The sequence below is a fragment of the Durotheca rogersii genome (assembly GCF_024521655.1).
Source record: "Durotheca rogersii strain YMJ 92031201 chromosome Unknown GGS23scaffold_75, whole genome shotgun sequence".
NCBI lineage: Eukaryota > Fungi > Ascomycota > Sordariomycetes > Xylariales > Xylariaceae > Durotheca > Durotheca rogersii.
The window spans coordinates 50456-72099 of NW_026251306.1; the positions used below are offsets into that span (position 1 = coordinate 50456).

At 53.5% G+C, this 21644-nt stretch overlaps 4 protein-coding genes across 4 annotated transcripts; 3 read left to right on the plus strand and 1 right to left on the minus strand.

Annotated features, from left to right (window-relative positions):
- Positions 1 to 764: 764 nt before the first annotated feature.
- GGS23DRAFT_591019 (isocitrate dehydrogenase subunit 1) lies at positions 765 to 2491 on the minus strand. The gene is made up of 3 exons (XM_051517727.1): positions 2252 to 2491; positions 1064 to 2100; positions 765 to 1001 (listed from the first exon to the last, which is right to left on the minus strand). The coding sequence occupies exons 1-3, from the start codon at positions 2282 to 2284 to the stop codon at positions 917 to 919; spliced, it is 1155 nt and encodes a 384-aa protein (XP_051367001.1). The 5' UTR covers positions 2285 to 2491; the 3' UTR covers positions 765 to 916.
- Positions 2492 to 4646: 2155 nt separating this feature from the next.
- GGS23DRAFT_503307 (FAD binding domain-containing protein) lies at positions 4647 to 7594 on the plus strand. The gene is made up of 4 exons (XM_051514489.1): positions 4647 to 5061; positions 5115 to 5737; positions 5797 to 6090; positions 6148 to 7594. The coding sequence occupies exons 1-4, from the start codon at positions 5034 to 5036 to the stop codon at positions 7102 to 7104; spliced, it is 1902 nt and encodes a 633-aa protein (XP_051367002.1). The 5' UTR covers positions 4647 to 5033; the 3' UTR covers positions 7105 to 7594.
- Positions 7595 to 10096: 2502 nt separating this feature from the next.
- GGS23DRAFT_620304 (uncharacterized protein) lies at positions 10097 to 13320 on the plus strand (the record flags this gene model as incomplete). Its single annotated transcript, XM_051521090.1, has 2 exons — positions 10097 to 11293; positions 11366 to 13320. The coding sequence occupies 2 exons, from the start codon at positions 10097 to 10099 to the stop codon at positions 12626 to 12628; spliced, it is 2460 nt and encodes an 819-aa protein (XP_051367003.1). The 3' UTR covers positions 12629 to 13320.
- A 2835-nt stretch (positions 13321 to 16155) lies between these two features.
- On the plus strand, positions 16156 to 18222 carry GGS23DRAFT_591041 (uncharacterized protein). Its single transcript, XM_051517728.1, has 2 exons — positions 16156 to 17947; positions 18022 to 18222. Exon 1 carries the CDS (start codon positions 16813 to 16815, stop codon positions 17785 to 17787), a length of 975 nt encoding a protein of 324 aa, XP_051367004.1. The 5' UTR covers positions 16156 to 16812; the 3' UTR covers positions 17788 to 17947; positions 18022 to 18222.
- The last annotated feature ends 3422 nt before the right edge of the window (positions 18223 to 21644 follow it).

The window sequence follows — 21644 nt, forward strand, 5'->3', positions numbered from 1 at the left end:
AGAGGGGAGGAACCGTGTGTGTATGAGCAGGTAGGTAGATACGGTAGGGTACCCTTGCACAAGTACAATGCGTGCTTTGACCGAGAAACACAACGGGAATGGAGTTCGGATGACACCCACCGCGCTTAGCAAGATGGCACACCCCGCATTTCCGATCTGTAACCTGGACTCAGCCGAGTTGTCGTGTCGTGGAGGGAGAGGTGCAAACCGGGATATCGGGACGCTCCCTCCGCTAAGAGACCTTTTACTAGGTACAACGTCATCGGCCAGCCCACGTGACGCGTCAAGTTCCGGCCATAAATCTAGCTGCGACAACGCATCCTTGTGTAACCCCCCCCCCTCTCAGCCCCGCGCTTAGTGCCGCGGGAGTGTATATTCTACGGTGTAAATTTTTTTTTAAAGAAAAACTCTCATTTCTCATTTTTCTTTTTTAGAGCTTTTTTTTTAAAAAAGAAAAAGAAAAAGAGGCCATGTACCTAGGTACTACTACCGCGCCAGCAAGCCGGTGGGCGCTCGCGCGACGTTCCCGGCTCGAGACGGACCCGCCCTCTATTCTGTCTACAGCAATGCGTTCACGTTTCCGGACTGAAAGCCCTGAACACGTCCTGACAACTGAAAAAAAAAACAAGAGAGAGAGAGACGTCGAATATATGCGGTGCAGCGTATCGCATTCTCCTGGTACAGTACACGTGTGCAGGGCTACCTCCCCGTCTTCAGTCTATCACGACTCCGTGCTAGCTATGCTATTGTTCCCCCCCCCCCCCCCCCCCCTCTATTCCTCCTCACCTAAATCCTTCTGTATTCCACCCTCTTCTATCTATTAGGAGTAAACCGGGCAAGCAAATAGGCGGCAGGCGGCAGACGGCGTGTGGTCTCGGCGGCGAGTCTTTAGGACTGCGAGCTCGGATGCATCCGATTACAAGGTCTCCATCTTGTCCAGGATCGCGCGGGTGAACGAGTGTGTGCTGGCCTCGCCACCCATGTCGCGCGTGCGGTACTTTCTGTCGCGCCGTTAGCTCGGATCGCCCCGTTTGAAAATAGCCCAGAGAGACGAAAGGCTCACCCTTCGGCAATTACGCCGTAGACGGCCTTGGAGATGCGGTTGGCGTGGTCGTCCAGGCCGAGGTGGCGGAGCAGCATCGACCCGGACAGCAGGAGAGCGGTAGGGTTGGCCTGATCCTTCCCCTTGATGTCGAGGCCGACGTGCCGGCAGCCGGGCTCGAAGACGGCAACCTCGCGGCCCATGTTGCAGCCGGGCACGATGCCGGGGCCGCCGACCAGGGCGGCGCCGATGTTGGACAGGATGCCGCCGTAGAGGTTGGGCATGACCATGACGTCGAATTGCTGGGGCCGCGACACGCACTGCATGCTGGCGTTGTCCACGATCATGTCGTTGGTCTCCAGCGTCGGATACTCGGCGGCCGTCTTGTGGAAGGTGCTACGGAACAGGCCGTCGGCCAGCTTCATGATGTTGGCCTTGTGGATGCACGTTACCTTCTTCCGGTTGTTAGCCAGCGCGAACGAGAAAGCGAACTTGGCGATGCGCTCCGACTTGGCGCGGGTGATGATCTTGAGCGACTCGACGACGCCCGGCACGCTCTGGTGCTCGAGACCGCTGTACTCGCCCTCGGTGTTTTCTCGGATGATGCAGAGATCAACGTCCTTGTGGCGCGTGTTGTAGCCGGGGATGTTCTTGATGAGGGAGATGGAGGCGTAGATGTCGAGCTCTTGGCGCATGGCCACGTTGAAGCTCTGGTGCCCCGACCTGCTGATGGGGGTGTGTAGGATACCCTTCAGCCCCAGCTTGTTCCTCTTCAGGGAGGCGACCGATTCGCGGAACATCTCCTCGAGGCTGCCGGGGGCGCCGCTCTCGACGCCAGAAACGTCCACCTGCTCCCAAGTGATGGGCACGCTGTCGGCCTTGAAGATAGTCTTGACGCTCTCGGCCACCTCGGCGCCGATGCCGTCGCCGGGGATGAGGGTGACGGTGTACTTGCCGCCATACTTGGTCGGCTGGAAGATATCGGACTGGACGGTCGCGAAAGATCGGGAGGCGTTCTGGAAGTGGGATTGTTGGCGAGTAGCCGTCCGCGCCAGGCGCTGCAAACCACAATACAACGAAGATGGTTAGCCAACCAAAAACCCCCCCGACTTCTCGGAGGACATATGAAGAAAAAGATAAGAAACCAGCCACAATGCCTCCTCCCCCCGGTCATAGCCGACGAATTGCCGACATGGTGGGAAGACGTACCTGGGCAGATCTAGCAGCGTTTCGCGACAGCATGGTTAGAAAAAGCAGGCATGTGCTGCGTGAAGAGGGAGAGAAGGGGGGAGAGGAACGGGGGATTTACAGGAGTGAGAAGGGCGACGGGTGATAAGAGAGGCTTGAGGGAGGAAATTGGCAGCGATTGATGCAGAGGACTGCAAATGGCGCAGAGACGAAAAAAGCTTTGGAGGGTTGGAGGGTCCTCGGTTTGGCAGCCGTGGCATTCCGATCACCCGGTTCATCGTGTAGGTACGTACTTAGGGTAAGTACCTCTACCTATATGAGAGTGGGAGGAAGGAAAAGACCACCTGGAATCTACGCTTTCCGAAGCCAAGCACTGCGCTAGACCTCTATATGGCTTAGCGTAATCTCGGGTTTCTACACGTAATCCCGGTTGGGGAAGGTGTGGCGGGTGCAGGTACACCTACCTACGTCGATAGGTACCTAGATCTTTCGGCATCGCCAATACATTGGGCATGTACCCGCTTCTGCATATCCAAGTATCGACTTTGAGTGGGTAGCAGGCAAAGGAGGTTGTAAGGAGGTATGTGAAGTTCCATCTTATCTTATCTTCTGAAGACCCTAGGATTAGGTAGGTAGGTATACACGTTTTAGGTACAACGTCTGATGGATGTCACGTGAAATATTCCACGTGATGGGCGGTATCCCGCAACATTCTGCTGACGTACATACTCATACAGGCGAAGTACTATGCCGTACGGAGGTCAGGGCCAGACCCATGTATTGGGAGAAGTGCGATATCTAACCTGCTTAGGTACCTAAATAGACAGGCACCGGGATCCTCGAGGTTACCTACGTTGATTGAGGGGCAGTTTACAGGCATTTGGGAGTTACCCTTGCCGAAGCCCTTCAGACACTTTATATGGGTACCTGAGGCACCTACGTGCTTGAGGGGTCTGAGATGCCCGTGTTACCGTAGGCAAGAGGTAGGTACCTAGGTACTTCTACAACGATGAGCGGTTCCCATAAAGGCTCTGCCTACACGCCCATGATCTTCGTGAGTACGCCTTTCCTCCCTATCGCCGTCACCTCCCCCCCCCCTCTTCTTTGGGATGCCCAGGTATTCGCGTGGCGTATTGCTTACCTGTATCTATGCTCTTCTTGCGGGACGCTGTCACATCCACTTCTCGGTTGCTCGTTGGCGTCTCGAGGGCTTCCTGCTTGCTTCCGCTCAGCACGGCTCTTCCTGCGCGCATACGCCTCTCCGCTGAGCCTCACCTGTGGACGGTAGAGAGGCCGTAGGAGGGAGGCCAGAGACTGGAAGCGAAGCAATCCTCCTGTCCCAATTCGAGGTCCTTGGGCCGCTCCCAGTCGCAGATGCGGCGAGCGCACCGCCGGAACCCTGGATCTCGATGTTCTCACCCCCGATTCATGCCACCGTATCCGTCGGTTTAGGTATACGAGATGCGGCATATTGGCCGCGGGGGCACACGCTAGATTATCAGAGGCTTGCAGCGTTGTCCGATCCATCTTATGCCACGAGGTTGTGGCGCGCCGAGGACAACCTCAAGTCATCTTCCCAGCCCTGCCTACCCGGATAGTACTGCTTGGTAGGTATGCCGTTGGGTTATCCCATGCTCGCTTAAGTGTGAGTGTGACGGAGGAAAGCAAAACTTGCACGCTTTAGGATCCTTTCTTCCACCAACGGACACACAAGATCCTAGATCGACAGCTCGTAAGCATGGCCCCCCCTTCCCCAAAAGTCGACAGATCGTCGGGAATAACCCCAGCGGCGGGAGCAATGCAGAAACGAAAAGGAGAAATGGGAGTCGAAGACGAGGAAATCCCACCGAGGAATCAAATAAAAAGAAACATTCCACATGCGTACCCAGAACATCCAAAGGGGGGGGAAGCGAGAGAGGACGATGGAATAATATCCTGCCAACCTACCTACAGGAAGTATCCAACTCGGTTCGATCCGGATCGATAGTCGCAAATCTTGGCTCATCTTGTCCATCCACCCCATTTTCATTCCCGTCCTCTTCAGCCGTAACAACCCCCGCCACGGCCCCACTCTTCATTGCCGTGTTGACATCCCGTCGTCCAGTTGTCCAGGCCATCCCTCCGCCCAACGCGCGACGTGAAGCAATAACGACAGGCGGACTGGGAGACAGACAGGCAGAGGGTGTGTGTGTCTCTGTGTACGCGCCCGTCACATCGCCCGTGGGAGCTATCGCCGTCTCATCCAACCCAATCCGATCCTCGTCAACCCCCCCCTCCTCCTCCTCCTCTCTCCCCACCGGTGTTTTTTATCCCTTTCCTGCGTATGGCTAGCTGGCTAGCCCACCTTTTCATCCTACTGTCGCCCGTTACATAGGTAAGTAATGGGCTGTTCCCTGCGCCCTTGTACACTTCTACCTATGGGTGTGTGGCCCTGGCCATCCGGTTCCGCTTCCCTGGGCGGTGCCGGGCCTTTCAAATCCGGCAGCAATCTCCGTTGAGGACCTCCTTAACGCTCTGCGCCTTCGAGATAGCCCTTGATGATACCCGGAAACTCTCGTTAACATGGTACGATACACATCCCGACACTTGTGCCGTTGAATGCTAGTGTAGTCTTACGCCCTATCGTTATACCTCTGCCTTGGACCTCCTCCTCCATGTCATCCGACCAGGCTGGAGTGCTATCCCGTGATCGAGTATATATAGACAGGCGTCCGGCCCCTACTTTGGCTGCTCAGAGCCCAGCTGCCCCACTGACTGTCGTCCTACCCGAGGCCTGACCCGCGGCAACTTCAAATCAGCCAAAATGTCCAGCCCGTCCAACTACGATATCGGTTAGGGCCCTGACGCTTGCTATAGTGTATCGCCGTCGCTGATTTGGGTATAGTGATCATTGGAGCTGGCCCTGTCGGACTTATGCTGTCGACATGCCTGGCAAGATGGGGCTATAAGATTAAGCATATCGACAACCGGGCAGAACCGACGCCCACGGGGCGTGCCGACGGCATTCAGCCTCGGTCTCTGGACCTGCTCCGCAACATGGGCCTGAAGTCGGCCATCATGGCGCACAAGCCCGCGAGAGTCTACGAGGTCGCCTTCTGGGACCCTGCCAAGGACGGCAACGGTCTCGTCAGGACCGGCACTTGGGCCAGCTGCCCGAGCTTCATCGATGCGAGATATCCATTCACCACACTCGTCCATCAGGGGAAAATAGAGCGGGTGTTTATCTCAGACCTGGAAAAGAACGGCCTGCAGATCCAGCGGCCGTGGACAATAAAGGGATTTAAGGCAGACGAGGGGCTGGACCCCAATTATCCCGTCGAGGTTCATCTCGAGCATGTCGACGGTGGCCAACGCGAATCAGTTAGAGCCAAGTATCTCTTTAGCGGCGAAGGTGCCAAATCTTTTGTCAGAGAGCAGCTGGGCATCACGATCACGCATAAAGATCCCATCTCGCACGTATGGGGCGTTATCGACGGCGTCGTGCGGACTGACTTCCCAGACATCAAGGTCAGTCTCCGCGCATACACAGCTTCGGCTACCGTGGACTTCGGACTCACAGGAGACAGATGAAATGTACGATCCACTCCAGGCACGGCTCGATCATGGTGATCCCGCGAGAGGATAACATGGTCCGGCTATACATTCAGATCGCATCGTCCACCGACCCGGATTTCAGTCCGCGCAAGACAGCCACTGCAGAAGAAGTTCAAGCGTCCGCCAAGAAGATCCTCTCTCCGTACTCAATCGAGTGGGAGGGCGTGGAATGGTACTCGGTATACCCAATCGGCCAGGGCATCTCATCTAAATACACCCTCGACCACCGGGTATTCCTGGGTGGCGATGCGTGCCATACCCATAGCGTAAGCCATCGGCTCCCGCTCCCCCGGAGGACGAATGGCGACTAACCCCTGAGCTAGCCGAAAGCTGGTCAAGGTATGAACGCAGCATTTTTGGACGCCTTGAACCTCGCGTGGAAGATACACGCGGTCGAGGCCGGCCTCGCCGACCGAGCCCTGCTGACGACGTACGAGACCGAACGCAAGGATGTTGCTGAGAGCCTGTTATCTTTCGACAACAAGTATGCGAAGCTATTCTCGGAACGTCCGCCGGCCGCCACCGAAGTCCAAGCGGCGTCGGAGCAGGCGAGCTCCGCGAGCGAGGACAACGAGTTCGTCAAGACTTTTAAGGAGTCGTGCGAGTTTACCAGCGGCTACGGCGTGGCATACAAACCCAACGCATTAAATTGGTCGCCGGTGCACCCGGCACGATCCCGGCTCATCCACCCCGAGGGAACCAAGCTGCGGACCGGACGACTCATGGCCAACGCCGACGTCACGCGGGTGATAGACGCCAACGTCGTGCACCTGGAGCAGGGGGTCCCCCTCAACGGCTCGTTCCGGATCTATGTTTTCGCCGGAAACCCGTCAACGACAGCCAAGGCACTCAAGGATTTCGCGCTACACCTGACCAACAAGAGGTCCTTCTTCAGCTCCTACCTCCGACCTGACATAGACTCAGTTTCCCATCACGAGACGCACAACCCCCACAGCCTTTTCTTTACTATCTGCACCGTGATTGCGGCCAGGCGGGACCAGATCGAGATCGTTCGCGACGTGCCGAGTCTTCTGGCACGGTACCGCGACCACATCTACGCCGACGACAGGTGGGATCGTCGCGTGCCCGACGCGGCGGCGGCAGCGCACGCTAAGATGGGGCTCGACCAAGAGAAGGGCGGCGTGGTGGTGGTCCGGCCCGACGGGTACGTGGGCGTGGTGGTGGGACTGGCCGACGGTAGCGGGACGGTGGATGCGCTGAATGAGTATTTCGGCTCTTTCTGCTCCAAGAAATTGGGCGAGACGCTGGCCCAGTTATGAGGATCCTGCATACGCAGCCGGAATGCGAAGGCGTCCATAAGGTGCTTGGTGCTTGGCCCGCTCGACCGAGCCCTGCGGTGAAACCTGGATATCGGCTTGAGCCGGTCGGTGGGTTGGTGTGTGGTTTTCCTGGTACTGTTTCTCGCGAGCGCGCCATGGTTGTCTTCTTGTCGATAGATATGCGCTGCAAATACCCTTCACATAGCATACCCTACACATAGCCTTGAGACGGAGATGGGAGCATGCCTACCTTGCGGCTGGGCATCCATTCGTCTTGCATCTCTCGGGACATAGGTAGATGAGGATGGGGCGTGGACGAGGGGGGAGTGAGACACGTATAGACTGGTTGACGCCCACGGGACGAGATGCGATTATAGCTTAGAGCACTGTCTCCTTCGGTACCTACTTCGCTCAGTCTGAACTCGAGAAATACCTGCCTGCCTTTAATCAACGAGCTTCTAATAGTATATCATAAGTACCTCCTAACCCACCTAGGCGCCCCAGATACCTCCTCCTTGAATCAGGCGCTCGCAGTGGGTATATACCCCAGGTACCTATCTAGGTAGGCTAGGTACCTAACCTAAGCTACCGCCTATTCACCAACGAGGCCAGGCAAGGGATTATATAAGCTCCCATCGTCGCGTCCACCTCTACCGACCTGACGCGAACCTCTTTGGTATTTCCACCTCTCTGATCTCTCGAAAGAAGAGTCTGAAGTTTCACTGTAGGTAATATCTCGCTTGCGAAGATCTCAACATTGCCGGCGGTGTGCTCTATCGACTTATCGAGTTCGACCACGAATATAACGACGACCCGGGGGCAACCTTTCGACGGTGGAAACGGGACCACCTCCACAGCTACGTCGGCCTAACTTGGCTCCCCAGTCTAACTAGAGAATCGAGGCTAACATAACCGTATAGGCTGGCCCTGCGTCTCCTCTTGCCCAGCACGTGGGCTTTAGCAACTCTTCCTCTGCTGTTCCCGCCAAAAAGATCTCACGGTGGCTATCGAAGCACCCGATCAGATATTCCTTCGCGTTATCGGACCCCTCCCCAGTCGTTCGACGGTGGCCCAATATTAACCCCTAGCCGCATGCTAGAGTACTGGGATCCGGTGCTACGCCGGACTCGCCCGCGGAGCGGTCCTCTCCCGGATAGGCTCTGCGAGAGCCAGCGGAACCCCGGATACCTTGCTCAGAATAGATTAGCAGATAAGCGAAGGGGTTTTGTTGTGGCCTCGGACCACGGAAGCAAGGAGCCGCCATTAGGTACGACAGACCAGTTCCGAGCCGTTTTTAGCCGCCCCAAACGACATCGGTGCTCATAGATGAAATGCTACCTGGCCATTATGCGGCCCCTTTACGCCCTAACTGAGCTTCGACGGAAGACTAGGCTATTGATGGGTCCCTCGCAATGCGAGTGTTGCTTTTACAGGATCTAATGCTGACGCCCCAACCCAAACTCGCCGGCGTGTGCTAAGCAAGAGACAAGGAATATCTTCAACTTAGACATGACATATTCATACCATATTGATACCATACGTCTATCTACAGGTTACATTACCTCAACTCCGCTGGGCTGTAATGGTTCTTCGAATATTCTGGCAAACCATGGCTTTATAACGCAAACTATACCTGCCCACCAATCGAGATACCGAATGTAGCTTGGCGAGCCAGTCCTTCAGGAGGGTCAAATCCATTGTTTCGACATCTTCGGAAACGCCCCCAAGGCGGAGAGGCGAGCGGCGCCGTAGATATTCATTACTTCTATGAATGTCTGGTTTGCCGTTCTGAGGGAGCACTCGAACTACGTACTCTGATTTCAAACCGCCATGTTACCGCGATTAGGCTTCCTTAAGCCGCATGGCCAGATGCTCAGTAATGGCATAGAGTCAGATAACATGATATACTGATGAGAGCCCCACCCCCTTCAGTCAAGGCATCCCCCATTAGATGAGGGAAGAATGAAGGATGTTCTGGACTAGTTTTTGATGCCTGCGGGGCAAAGTAACAAGCATTTTTGTTGCCTAGGTTATGGCCAGTGCAAAGCTCGGTGGCTGTCGTCTTTATGATGTGTTTCAGGAAGTAATAACTAAAAGGCCCCAGAGACTCTGGATACCAATGAAAAGTCAAACTAGTATCAATGAGTTGACGATAGAAACTCGACGAGCAATACCCTAGGAACTCGATTGAGAGAGAGAGGTACAGATAGAAATAAATACTGGGACGCAATTCTGTTTGCAGTCTTGAGAAAAAACTCATATCATGGCATCCTCTCAGCCAACCTCTCCTCCATACCATCTCAATTTGACACTCAACTCAACCTTCATCCTGCTTACTGGTACGGCAATCTCAGACTCCACGGCAGGAATACTAGGTCTCCAGGTAAAGCTGCTCTTCTGACACGTCTCTCGCCGAATCCGGGACTTGATAGGGAGACCCCGAATACGCATACAAGGATTCAGACAACTGGTCGCTCCATGGTAAGCATCTGGTCCCATGCCCCGTCCTCTTCTCCATCACCCGCATCTCCTGAGCCTGACGGTCTGTTCAATTGGGCATCTTGATCAACAGTGGTTGATTGTAAAGTCAGCAGAAGAGCCTCTAGTCGACCTTGAAATCCACATGGTAGCAACCGAGATCCCACACGTCTCCGTCTACTTCCAGTGGATTCCTTGACCAACCCTTCGTTGGGCCCTCCACCACTGGGAGACCCTCGACACTGCCTGAGAGAGAGAGAGAGAGACTGTCTCCTCTTAGCCGTGAAACCACTGGCATATTCGCTATTCACCTATAAGTTAGCTCTCGCACGGATCTCACAGTTAATCCGCAACGCAAGGCAACTATCGAGGTAACTTTGGTGAGCTGAGAACAACTATTTAGGGGCGTTTCTCATACTTTGCCGCCAAAAACGGCTACATGAGAAGCGTCAATCTCACTAACCAAATAGATAGGCGAGTGGAAACAACATTGGGCCCAAGCCCAGCACCCACGATGAACGACAACAGGAACCTAACAACTGCCCAGAGGGGCCTGAACTCTCCAGATCCGACGACTGAGGATCCCACAGAGAATATTATGGCCGGTTCCCGGGCGTCCATGGGTGTTCCGACGCCTGTCGGAGGCGAGCACTCACCTGCTCGCCCCCAGCCGCATCCACAGCCCTATTTGCAGCCGGTCTTACGACCATACCGAGAGTCTCGCTTTCAGGAGGAGGTCCCCGAAGACGCCCCCCAGCAGGGTAGCCACCGTAGAAGCCTTAACACTGCCCCGTCACAAGCTGATCATCGACGTGGCTCCCCGTTTCATCCGGGAAGACTTCCTATGCCCAAGCGAAGGTACGCGTTCCGCTGGAATGATCGGGAGCAGTGCCTATCCCTAATCACAGAGAATGGTGTGCTGAACCACAATAGTCGTGATACGATGATGGTAGATATCGTCGAGGACACTATCCAGACAGCCCTTGAAGTTTCGGCGTCTACTTCTTATCAGCTGTCACCGCTAAAACCAGCCGTCCCGGCCGCGAACGGGGGAGAGAGGTACCGGCCACCACCGCTCAATCTTGAAGACGCCCACGGCTATGCTTCAGTTGGTGGATATACAGACGTCCAACCTATTCACTATCCTATATCTTCTCAGCGGGTGAGCACGGTACGGCCTCTCGAGGGCCCTTCGTCTTCAATCTACCCAGACAGTGCCCGCTACCAGGCCCAGTCTTATAGCCCTCTTAGCGTCGCTAGTCCTCACGCAGACGTCGAAGGATCCGAAACAGAACAGGGCGATATCATTATCTGCTACGAGGGCTGGCGTGAGAAGAAGGCGGGTGGCGAGGAACCAACGCGCCCTGCCGAAGGCCATCCTCACTCGGAGAACAATCACTTCCCTCGTCCAAATGAAACCGCCCCGGCCGGAGAGCTTTCTCTCTCACATCTTCGCCCTACCCTACCGAAATCCACAACTCAGGGCGATATCCCCACGGAAAGTGACGCACTGCCGTTGACGCCGCTCACACCGCTCGTCATGAATGGCAAGACCAGGATTGCTCGGAAGACCTTGATCGGAGATGGCGGTTGGCTCGAGGACACCACAGTGCAGCCGCCGCCGCCTCCGCCTCCGCCGCCTCCGCCTCCGCAGCAGCAGCATAAGGGTGTGAGCTTCTTCAGCAACTTCAAAAAGAAAGCTCGAAAACTGGTAAGCATCCATCGTTCTGCTCTCGTTTCTCTTGTTCTTAGTGGCTGTGATAGCTAATTCCTTCTATCTCAGGCGGAGAGGGCCGAGTTCAAGGCCACGCAGCCCCGAACACCCACCGCACAAGAGCTGAGCATCTCGCTCGACCCGCGCGAACAGAGTCACCTCTACTGCGAGCTTGAGTATAACCTGAGCGACATGATCTGCGTGTACGTCAACACACAGCTGCAGACGGGACGTTTGAACCCCCATATACACGCCAAGATCTCAGACACATGGCTGCAGAAGGGCCGCCCGAATGTGATAGGGTTCCGATACGACCTCGAGACCCAGGTGGTGCTAATCTTAGAGCACGTCGGGCTTTTTAAGTTCATGGGCCCGCTGCGTGCGAACCATGAGCGCATCCGTGGCCTGCTATACAGCATCAAGGCGGACGCGGGCGAGATGCGCTTGCACACCCTCTGCCAGCCTGACCCTATCATCTCGAAGCACTTGGTCAATGCGCGCGCCCTGGCCCAGCTTCTGGGCTCTCCTGAACATCTGCAAAACGCACTCGCTACGGCCTGGGACTTCTTCCAGACGATCGTCGAGCGCGCGCGACAGGCTCGCCTCAAGGCGGAGGCGGAGGCGGAGGCGGGAGACACCCCGAATTCTCTCGCCGGGAGGGACGCAACCCCTTCTGCCGCTCCTCTCCCGTCACCCCCGCAGGAACGCCCTATAGACGTGCAAGACCACCGCATTGCCAATAGACTTGAAAAGAGCGGCATCGACGGCGAATACACTAGCTCTCCTGGCCGTATTTCTGTGGATTACTACGGCGACAAGCACAGGAACAAGGACAAGGACCGCGATGGCAACGGCCACGCCCACAATACCTTCTACAAGGACAAGCAGGGCGAAAATGCCAACGAGCCCGGCCATCACGCCGGCGGCAGCACACAGGGCGGGGGGGGCGGCAAGAAAAGCAGCATTCCGCCGGCGATCCCCGAGCCGCGGGAGACGTTCCCGGGCACGGAGAGGGTCCCTAACCAGATCCACGTGCCGCCCGCGCAGCGCAAGTTCAGCGGCCCGATCCTCGAGGCCAAGGTCTACGACCCGAACGCGCCCCAGCGGTCGCGGCCCGTCGAGCAGCCCCCGACCCGGCGGCCGCGTCCGCGGGAGAGCCAGCGCCAGTTGCGCCAGCTACACCAGCAGCACCAGCAGAACCGGGACCGCGCTCCCGATCCGCGCCCCCAGCCTCCCGAGTCGCTGCTGCCACATGGCCCGCTGGCGCCGGCGGACCCGCAGCGCGAACCGCACTACCTCCGGGATCCGCAGCTGCAGCACAGACGCCACTGAGCTGTGCTGCTGTACTGCTACGTTAGATTGCGCGGGCTTTGCTCTCGTGGCTGGCGGGATGGTTAAGCTGGCTACGGGGCCGTCAAACGCTGCCGACGGATGCTTTGTCGACGGAGACATCGTAGCTCGACTCGACTGCGCCGGAAACCCCCCTTCTTCTCCGGGAGCTGTGCGTTGGGGACGCGGCGCCGCATTTCTCTTCTTTCTGTTCCATGCTCTCGACGGTTCCCTAAGTTCGGTCTTGCTCTTTTACCGACCGCTCCCCATTTCTCTCCTTACTCTCTTTTCGTCTCCTTTTTCTTTTCAGTTCTTTCTCTTGTACTTGGCACGACACCACGAGACTACACCGGCCAACAGAGGCGGCGGTGGAGGCGAGGAGAAGGAGGCGTAGCGGATATACCTACGTGTAGCCGGTATGCTACGAGTACGCCGTGTCTTCTTCGTCTCTCCTATCATCATCTTCGTGGCCATTATCGTTCTCTCTCTCCTTCTCGCCCACCACTGGCTCGTCGCCGGCACAGAGTATCGGCTCGTCACGAGACACCTGCTTGACTGACCTATGCGGGATAGCAATGCTATGCCTTCGTTCCCTCCACCGGTAAGGAGGATAAACCGATCGGGATACGATGGCTACACATATGCACACGCATCCTTCTCAAAAACCTGCCTGCTCACTCGCCGGCTCATCCGCTCCGGCATCCATCCGCAGCTTTGCCATAGTGCCGCTCAGCTGTCTCTCTCAATTAGGAGGCATTAATCCGCGCTCTCGCGTACCCTCCCCTCATTACACACCTGTGGGGACTCACTCTGTGAACCCCTATTCCCCCTTCTATGCTTATGAGGACTCTGGGAAGCTGGCCAAAACGGCCCATCTTGCGTGTATGCACACGCGCGATTCATATCCACGCTGGCGTCAACACACACACGCTCGCACGCACACATTTTGCCTTCTCCGACTTGGCGGACGGGGGGCCCATACGACTCCGGCCCCGGCCTAACGGGACCTCACGCCGGACACCCGCACACCGTCGCCTCGTCATCGATCTGTAACACCCGCGAACCTCGTGTTCGGCGTCCCCTTTTCATCTTTCTCGGGCATCGTCTTTGTCTTCGTTCCGCTTTTGCTTCGCGGAACTCTCACGCAGAACGCGCTTCGCGTTCCTCTCCTTATGGGATGCAGGATGCGGGATCTGCGTGCCCCAGTGCATCTTTTTTTCTTCTTTTTCCCTTCCTTTCCTCTCTTTCTTCTTCTCTAATGTTTAATATTTATCTCCTCCTGACGTTCTAGATCTCTTCCGCTGTCGCCGCATCCCGCCAGCCACCCGGCACGCCAACACTTTGATGCCGTCGTCCCCATCGTCTGCACTGATGCGTAGAGGGCTTGATGGAGAGACGGCTGTGCGAGAGTGCCCGGAAGGCTCCTTGGCGGAGTGGACGGTGACCGGCTCGGTCGAATGATAGGAAAGAGAGGGGAGGATGTCATGAAGGGGGAAGGGGGGCGGTAGGAGAGAGCCGAGGCCGCGCCTCGTTGTTGTCTGCCTGCTGCTACGTGGTGTGGTGGTTCAACAGGGTGCACAAGGCTGGCTCTCCCTGCTTTGCCCGCCTGCCTATGTCTGCCTACGGCATCGTGTACTAATCTAATCCATTGCGTTGAATTATTACAGAATTTCGCCGAAACTCTTTACTCTGGGTTATGCCTCGTGTCGGCCGTGTATCCAAGTGAATTTTGCTTGCATTTTCCTGCGCCCTGTCCCCTCGATGTCTAGACGCCTGGCTTAGGCATCTCGGTGTCCTGTGTCTCGTTACTATTGCTCATCTCGCCGTCCCTTCTAGGCAGCTAAGGTGGCAGCTAAGGTAGGGTTGTAGCCATCGTAAGTAGGCAGCCTGCTTGCGGGGTCTGTCGTGCGGAGCAAGGAGCTGTCCTGGCCTTGAGTTGTTGGTGTGAAGGGGGGTTGCGGCGCGTCAAGCTGGCCGTTCTTTTATTTCTTTTCCGTTTTTTCCTTCGCTGCTGACGGCTTGAGAAGGGAGGGGATGAGAGAACGAGGAAAACGCTAAGGAGGGGGGAAGAGATGTGTCAGGGGCGATATTAATATCGATCTCGTCCGTTTTATACCCGGGCGTGAGCTCGACTTGCGCACCATGATGTAACGAGCTGCGCGGTTTTGCGACTCGGCGTGCTCCCAATGCCAGCCTTGCTATACAACAGAGGATTATACCTACCTATGTATGTAGCATGGAAGCTCCGATACTCAGAGTTCACTGGGTTGGGCGGTGACAAGGGATGCCTAGGGGATCGAGGGGGTGAGGTGTAAGGACGCGGAATCCTCTGAGACGAGGGGTCTAGACTCGACAATCCCAACATCCACCAATATGACGATCACCGGGGAGCCACAGCGGTCTCTGCCTTGCCTCGTGCAGATCCGAAGAAGCAACACGGAGGCTTGGTGATGAAGGCTCGGTTAGGTACCTATGTGTCGGGACGTCTGCGTGTAGGAAACCTGCTTGGGGAGGTGGCACACAGCTACGGCGTCCACCGCATGCCGCCTCGAGACCTGTGGTTGGGGCAACAGGCGGACGAGAAGGGGGCGATGACGACCTCGAGGCGGGAAAAAAGGGCGAATAGGGTTTGGCAACCAACACCTATCCCGATGCTCCCGCCGGACCACCCGTTTGACTCGGCGAGCCCAGTCCGCGAAGAGGCGTTCAGGGGCGGGGATTACGCGCCGAGGTGTATGCCGTGTCGAGCGGGAGCTGCCTGTGCGTGAGAGGTAGGTATGTACATAATAGGCGTAGTCACAGTACAACTCGAGGTATGGACGTATGAATACCTGCGTGTTTCTCTACGTGTAGTTAGGATAGCAGATCTCCTCTCTGCATAGGCGTGTATTGTGGTTAGGTGAGCGTGGAGAACTGTTCGCGCTTGGCTCAGCCACCATCACAATAGATCTACCCGCCATGCCGTTTCATATGCAGCATTGAGGTAATAATAGGTACCGGATGCTCCCCTACTGTTGATATGCTTGGATACATAGGTGTTAGTTGGTACTCGGGCTGGGTAAGCGTTTATGAGTATCGCCCTCCGAGTAGATGGAAGGGGAACAGAGTTGGATTCGCTCTCAGTTGCCACGCCACCCTACTCTCTCTCTCTCTCTCTCTCCACCCTTTGTTTAACTGTCAGGTGTATGCATGGGGCAGATCAGGTACCAATCGTCGTGTATGGTGAGCACATGCGCGTAATCAAATGCTCGAATATCACCTGCCAGTGGTCCCACCTCCGCCATCACCTGTCTAGCCTATCCAGCGTAGCGGACATGACTCTCTGCATACGCAAGTAGCTTAGCAGGTAGGCAGAACCCATGGATGTATGCCTGTATGTAGGTATGTCGGTAGCAGCCCGGCCGCAAGTCAGTCGGTAGCGCGGGCAGAGGAGCCCCTGGGACCTGAGAGAGGAGGGAGGAGAGGGAGGGCTGTGGGGGGCCAAGGGGTGGTTGGGAAGAGCCAAGATCCAGCCCACCATCCCATCATCGGCATCCCACGCCTCTGGTAAGATGTCAGCAGTGCCAGTGGTGCAAAGTAGTGCCAAGTAGCGCAGGTGCTAGCCAAAGAAGCAGCTCGTCTGGGCACACCATCGCCATCGTGTGTGTGGCACGCATGAGCTGCAGACACAGGACAGCGCCTCGGCATCCCGGCATCCCAGGGATCCAACTGCGTCTCTTCCTCTGTCCCGCATCCGCCTGGCCTGCCCGTCTACCTACTCGCTACTTACCACCGCCTGCCTGCCTACTTACACAGACGTGTGGCATATATCACATAGGCATGTCGCCTGCTGGCTGCGCCCTCTTTAGCCCGGGTGGGGCGGCGGAGAGAGAGAAGGGAGTAGAAGAAAGAGAGAAAACTCGGCCCGGGTCGTAGTATAATAACAGCCGGGGACCCTGCCAAGTCTCACCCTGTGTGTCTCGAGATCTCTCGTACGTGCACATGCGCACACGCTACCACTACTACTCGTTAACTTAAGAGGGCTCCCACGATATCGTCCCGTCACATCACATCAATTAATACCAGCGAGCCCTGTGTGAGGCCAGACACGCACGCCCTGCTACACAAACCTCTACTTCCAGCGCTCGCGCTTATCGTTCCGCCATCCTACGCTTGCGAAACCTAGGTACTTCTCAATCACAGACGTCATGTCGCGCTACGACGACGACTATTCTCGCCGACGGCCGAACCACAGTCGGGACCGATCCGACGACTTCGCCAACTCGGCCAGTGGCTACGACGAAACCCCGCGCGTCACCAGGCCTGAGCAGACCGCATATCCAAACGGTCTCCAGCTAGTGCCCTACGACCCGGACAAGCTCTACTTTCCGCCACCGCCGCAGCAGTCCAGCCTAGACGTCCCCGAATCACAATCGCGGTCGAGGCCGAGATCGCTACCGCCGCCGATCGACTACCGCAGCAGATCCGCCCGCGAAGGGACGAGAACAAAGAGCGGAAGGAGCACGAGGGGACGGCGCTACAGCGATGACTCGGGCGGCAGCGGCAGCGGCAGCCGGGCGCCCATCGATCGGGCACGCGACTTTGTCGACAACAACTTCAGCGGCTCGGCAGCAGGGCTCGGCATCAGCGTGCTGGGCGCGCTTGTCGGCGGGCTCGCGGCGCGCGAGGCCGTCGATGCCACGAGCCGGCGCAACGGCCACCACACGCCCGACCCGAACCGCGAGCGCAACCGGCTCATTGGCACGGTGGTCGGCGCAGCGGTCGGCGCGCTCGGCGCCAACGCCGTCGAGAAGCGGTTTGAGGTCAGTCGCGACAAGAATCGGGACCGGGACCGGGACTGGGAACAGGATAGGACCGCGGGGGAGGGGTCGTCGTCACGGCATCGGCGACGGCGGCGGCAGGATAGTGACCTGCCCGAGAGGCGCTCTGTCGTGGCACGCCCGCGGAGCAGTAGCGGGGGCGGCGGTTGGAGGAAGGATTGGGATCTATGGGACGATCGCGACCGAGGCTCGGGCAAGAGTCGCGGTCTCGAGAGGGAGGCCGATCCCGAGGCACGCAGCTGGAAGAACGTGGAGGAATGGCTGAACGACAGGCGGAACGACGTAGGAAGCCGGCCTCAGTCAAGCGAGCGGAGGAGCGTAGACGGAGAATATCGCTACTGAAGAGGAGGGGGCAGGCGGGGCGTTTCCGAGGCTGATATTGATTTCCCTTAATTCGGTGGCATCGCGTCGGGTCTTGACTCCCTCCAGCTTCTTTCCCACACCCTTTTCGTCCAGCTCTCCGCCACACTGGATGGTTTTTCCTAGACTCCTGCCGGGCGTTCTACCGGGATACGAGAAGTGAGAAACGAGAAATGAGAAGGGACGAGTTGGGATAAGGTAGGACGGCTTATATACCTAGGTATAGATGGGATCCGGGAGTAGAGGAGGGAGGGAGAGCTTAACCAACTATACCATCTATCACATAACCACGGGCCGCCCCCCGGCGGGCCACCTCTTAATACACTAAAAAACGCTAAAACTTATCCTTTTTTATCATACCGCATTCTCTTAATTTTAAAGCTACTTAGGAAATATTATAAATCTAATTTGTATAAAGCTTTACTATTAATTTAACGTTTTTTTAGATTAAATTAAATACGTATTATTAGAAATATTATTAATTAAAAACGGCAGTAAATAAAATTATGTAGCTATAAATTACTATCTGATTAATATGAATAAATATTAATTAAATCTCGATTAAATAAGCTTCATTTATTATAAAATTCGTTAATAAAAATCTTATAGTGTTTATTATTTGATTTATTACTTAAGAAAGCATTTCAACACACTATTTAATTATTATATATAATATTTTATAAATTATGCTAACGGTTCAGTTTTAAAGTAAGCTAACGCTATTAAAGCTTTAATTTTTATAACGCTTAACCAATAAATAGAAGAAATAACTTATTTTATAGCTTTTACCTTAAAAAATATTAAAGTTAGCTTTTAATTACTATATTATTTGTAGAATTACTTGAGATACTTTAAATACAAACGGCGATTTATGAGTTCTTCAGAAGAAATAGTTTCATAACTTTTCAAAGCGTAACCCTTTAATTACGTTAAAATTTAAGCGTAAAACTAAAGCTTCTTACTTCGATTACTTTAATTAAAGAATTATAAATTAATATCTCGATATCCGGAAGATAAATGCAGTTAAATAAAGCCTTTTTTATATTTAACATTAATAAAAGAATATTATACTTAATCAAAATAAAGAGCTTTATTTAATTTTATCTTTTTGTTGTTATATTAATCAAGATATTAAAGCTTAATAGTTTAACTTTCGAGAATTTAATAATTATAAAAGCGATCGTTAAAAGATTTTAACTTAGAATTTAGGCTTCGTTTATTAAATATATTAATACTATAGGCTATATTCTTTAATTAGGTATTATAGTAGTGCGGTGGATCTAGGCTACGTAGCCTTTTCGATGCCTATTTATATGGGTCGCGTACTTATATTTTCATTAGTTAGACTTAGACCTATAGCCATCACTTGTTATAGCTATTTACTCCTTTTGCCATGCCTTTTCTCGCGATCCTCGTTGCCCTTTTCTAGTCCCTTTCCCAGCTGCCGTTTCAGCTAGCCGATCAACCGATTATAGTTATATACAGCTGTGATCTTGGTTAATCGGCACTAGGCCAGTTGTTAGTAGTTAGGTAGTCCTTTTCGTGCCTCCATTATAGCGTACCTACGCTGCTCCTATTCAGTAGCGACCACCTAGTAGCTCGTCCTTACCTCAGCCTTAGGAGCGACCTTTTGCGACCGTTTTTATAGTTATTAGGTTTAGGATTCGTCGATTAGGAGATTCCTTGTTTTTTAATTAATTAGGAGCTATTTTCGTAGTTCCAGAGCCGTTTTTCGTGGCTTTTAGATTAAGCCTTTTTAGGTTAGGTACTAGAATTAATAGAAAGGGCAGACAACCATAGCGACTATTAATAACCACGCCCTCCCATTAGCTTTTAATTAGCTTACCTAAAAGCTCGTTCGCTAATTAATGGATCTATCTTATCCTCGTTTCTTAATTATCTCTTTTAAAGGAGCTATGCCTGTTTTCGTCTGGTTTTACCTCCGTCGTTTTTCAAGTACCTAGATAGCCGTTTTCTTAGTTAATCTAACTCCGTTACCGCTACTATCCCTTTTTACAACACGCGCTTAAAGGCATCCGTTTTTTACCAATCGATCTATTTTAATTATAAGAGGCTTACCGATAGCTCCGATCGCCCTTATTTTATCCCTGCCAGCTAGTTACGGCACCTAGGGAGGTTTCTCCTTAACCGATAGGTACCACGATACCCTTAATTACCACATGAAGATACCGACAGACCTTATACCCACGAACCTAATCAGGGAACCTACCGATTAGCGCGATAGACCTATAAACGATACCGATACGATACGAATTAAATAGATATTAAATAAGACAGCCTAGAAATAATTATAAAATAGTTAGGATTACCTAGAGACCCCTCTTGTCGCCCTTACCGATATATGGTTGGTAGGAAGAGCCTAGAGAGCCCCTAGAACCACGTACAGGGAAGGAATCGAGGGTCAAGGGAAGCCCGGTAGATACTACCGGACGAATATAGGAACGGTTACACGAATAACAGCCAGATACGAGTCAGAAACGGAAACAGTCGGGCATAAACAGGATATATTAGTTAGTTTATAGGATCAGGATCAGTTAAAGGGATCGGCAAAGCTAGTTATAGACGAAAAGGACGGGATTACATTACATCGTATGGGATTGTTTTTTCTCTATTTCTTACAGGAGCTACGTTTGTTTTACCTACCCGTTATAGTTTCTATTTTCCTAACGGATCCTTATTATTTCTTAATGGCCCTAATAAACCTAGCTCGCTCCTAGTTAATCAAGGTTAATCAGGAATAGGTTAATTAGTTTAGTTTATAGGTTATAGCTCCGCTAGCCTAGTTATTCTTGTTAATTAATCTTTCCTACCGTTTCCTATTAATCGTTAATTAAACTAACTTAGCTCCTAGTTAGCAGCAATTAAACAGGTTCGGGATTAATTAGGTTCAGGTTCAGGATCAGGCACGGTTACAGTCACCCACCCCACCACCCACTTATTACTATTGTAATCGTTCCTAGTTAGAGCCCTATTTCCTAACTTATCCTATTAGCCTTTAATTAAACTAGCTAGCTTTTAGTTAATTAGGATTAATCGGGATTAGGTTAATTAGGATTAACAGGAAACGAGAGCTACCCTACCTATTATATCAGGAGTTTAATTACTCCTTACGGATTAATTAAACTAGGGAGGCTGTAGTAGTACGGTGGATCTAGGCCACGTAGCCTTTTCGATGCCTATTTATATGGGTCGCGTACTTATATTTTCATTAGTTAGACTTAGACCTGTAGATATTACGACCTACAGCTATTCACTCGTTTCTTGCCATGCCTTTCTAGCCATCCTCGTTACCCTTTTCTAGTCCTCCTTTCCCAGCTGCCGTTTTCAGCTGGCCGATCAACCGATTACAGCTGTTTACAGCTGTGATCTTAGTTGATCGGCACTGGGCCAGTTGTTGGCAGTTGGGTAGCCCTTTTCGTGCCTCCGTCAGCGTGCCTACGCTGCTCCTGTTCCCTAGGTCTAAAGACGATTAACCGTAAGAATTAATAAAACTACTCGAATTAATCGAGCAAGAGATATAAAAGTAACTCGAAGCGGAAACCTAGAAGAAATTAAACGAAGAAGCGGATATACCTTACGGGCTCCCGAGTCCTAGACTTACTCTAGTCGTACCCGCGGAAGTAACGGGAAGTAGGAGTATAGAGTAACTAGAGTTAAGTACGGCTACTAATAGAAGTACTGAAAGTCCGGAACGGCGAGTATACTTCGCCGACGGATCGTAGCCTAATTCGACCTCGAAGTTAATTAGTATAATATTAAAAACGCGTTCCTTAACGTAGTAAGACCGGAAAGCGACCTTATACCTATAGAGTTACTAA

Excerpts from the sequence above, each read along its gene's own strand:
- GGS23DRAFT_591019 (XM_051517727.1), bottom strand. The coding sequence starts at position 2,284 with ATGCTGTCGCGAAACGCTGCTAGATCTGCCCAG. Across the intron at positions 2,101-2,251 it reads ACGCTGCTAGATCTGCCCAG|CGCCTGGCGCGGACGGCTAC; the intron begins GTACGTCTTCCC and ends TGTGGTTTGCAG. Across the intron at positions 1,002-1,063 it reads TACGGCGTAATTGCCGAAGG|AAAGTACCGCACGCGCGACA; the intron begins GTGAGCCTTTCG and ends ACGGCGCGACAG.
- GGS23DRAFT_503307 (XM_051514489.1), top strand. The coding sequence starts at position 5,034 with ATGTCCAGCCCGTCCAACTACGATATCG. Across the intron at positions 5,062-5,114 it reads CCCGTCCAACTACGATATCG|TGATCATTGGAGCTGGCCCT; the intron begins GTTAGGGCCCTG and ends ATTTGGGTATAG. Across the intron at positions 5,738-5,796 it reads CTGACTTCCCAGACATCAAG|ATGAAATGTACGATCCACTC; the intron begins GTCAGTCTCCGC and ends CACAGGAGACAG.
- GGS23DRAFT_591041 (XM_051517728.1), top strand. The coding sequence starts at position 16,813 with ATGTCGCGCTACGACGACGACTATTCTCGCCGACGGCCGAACCACAGT.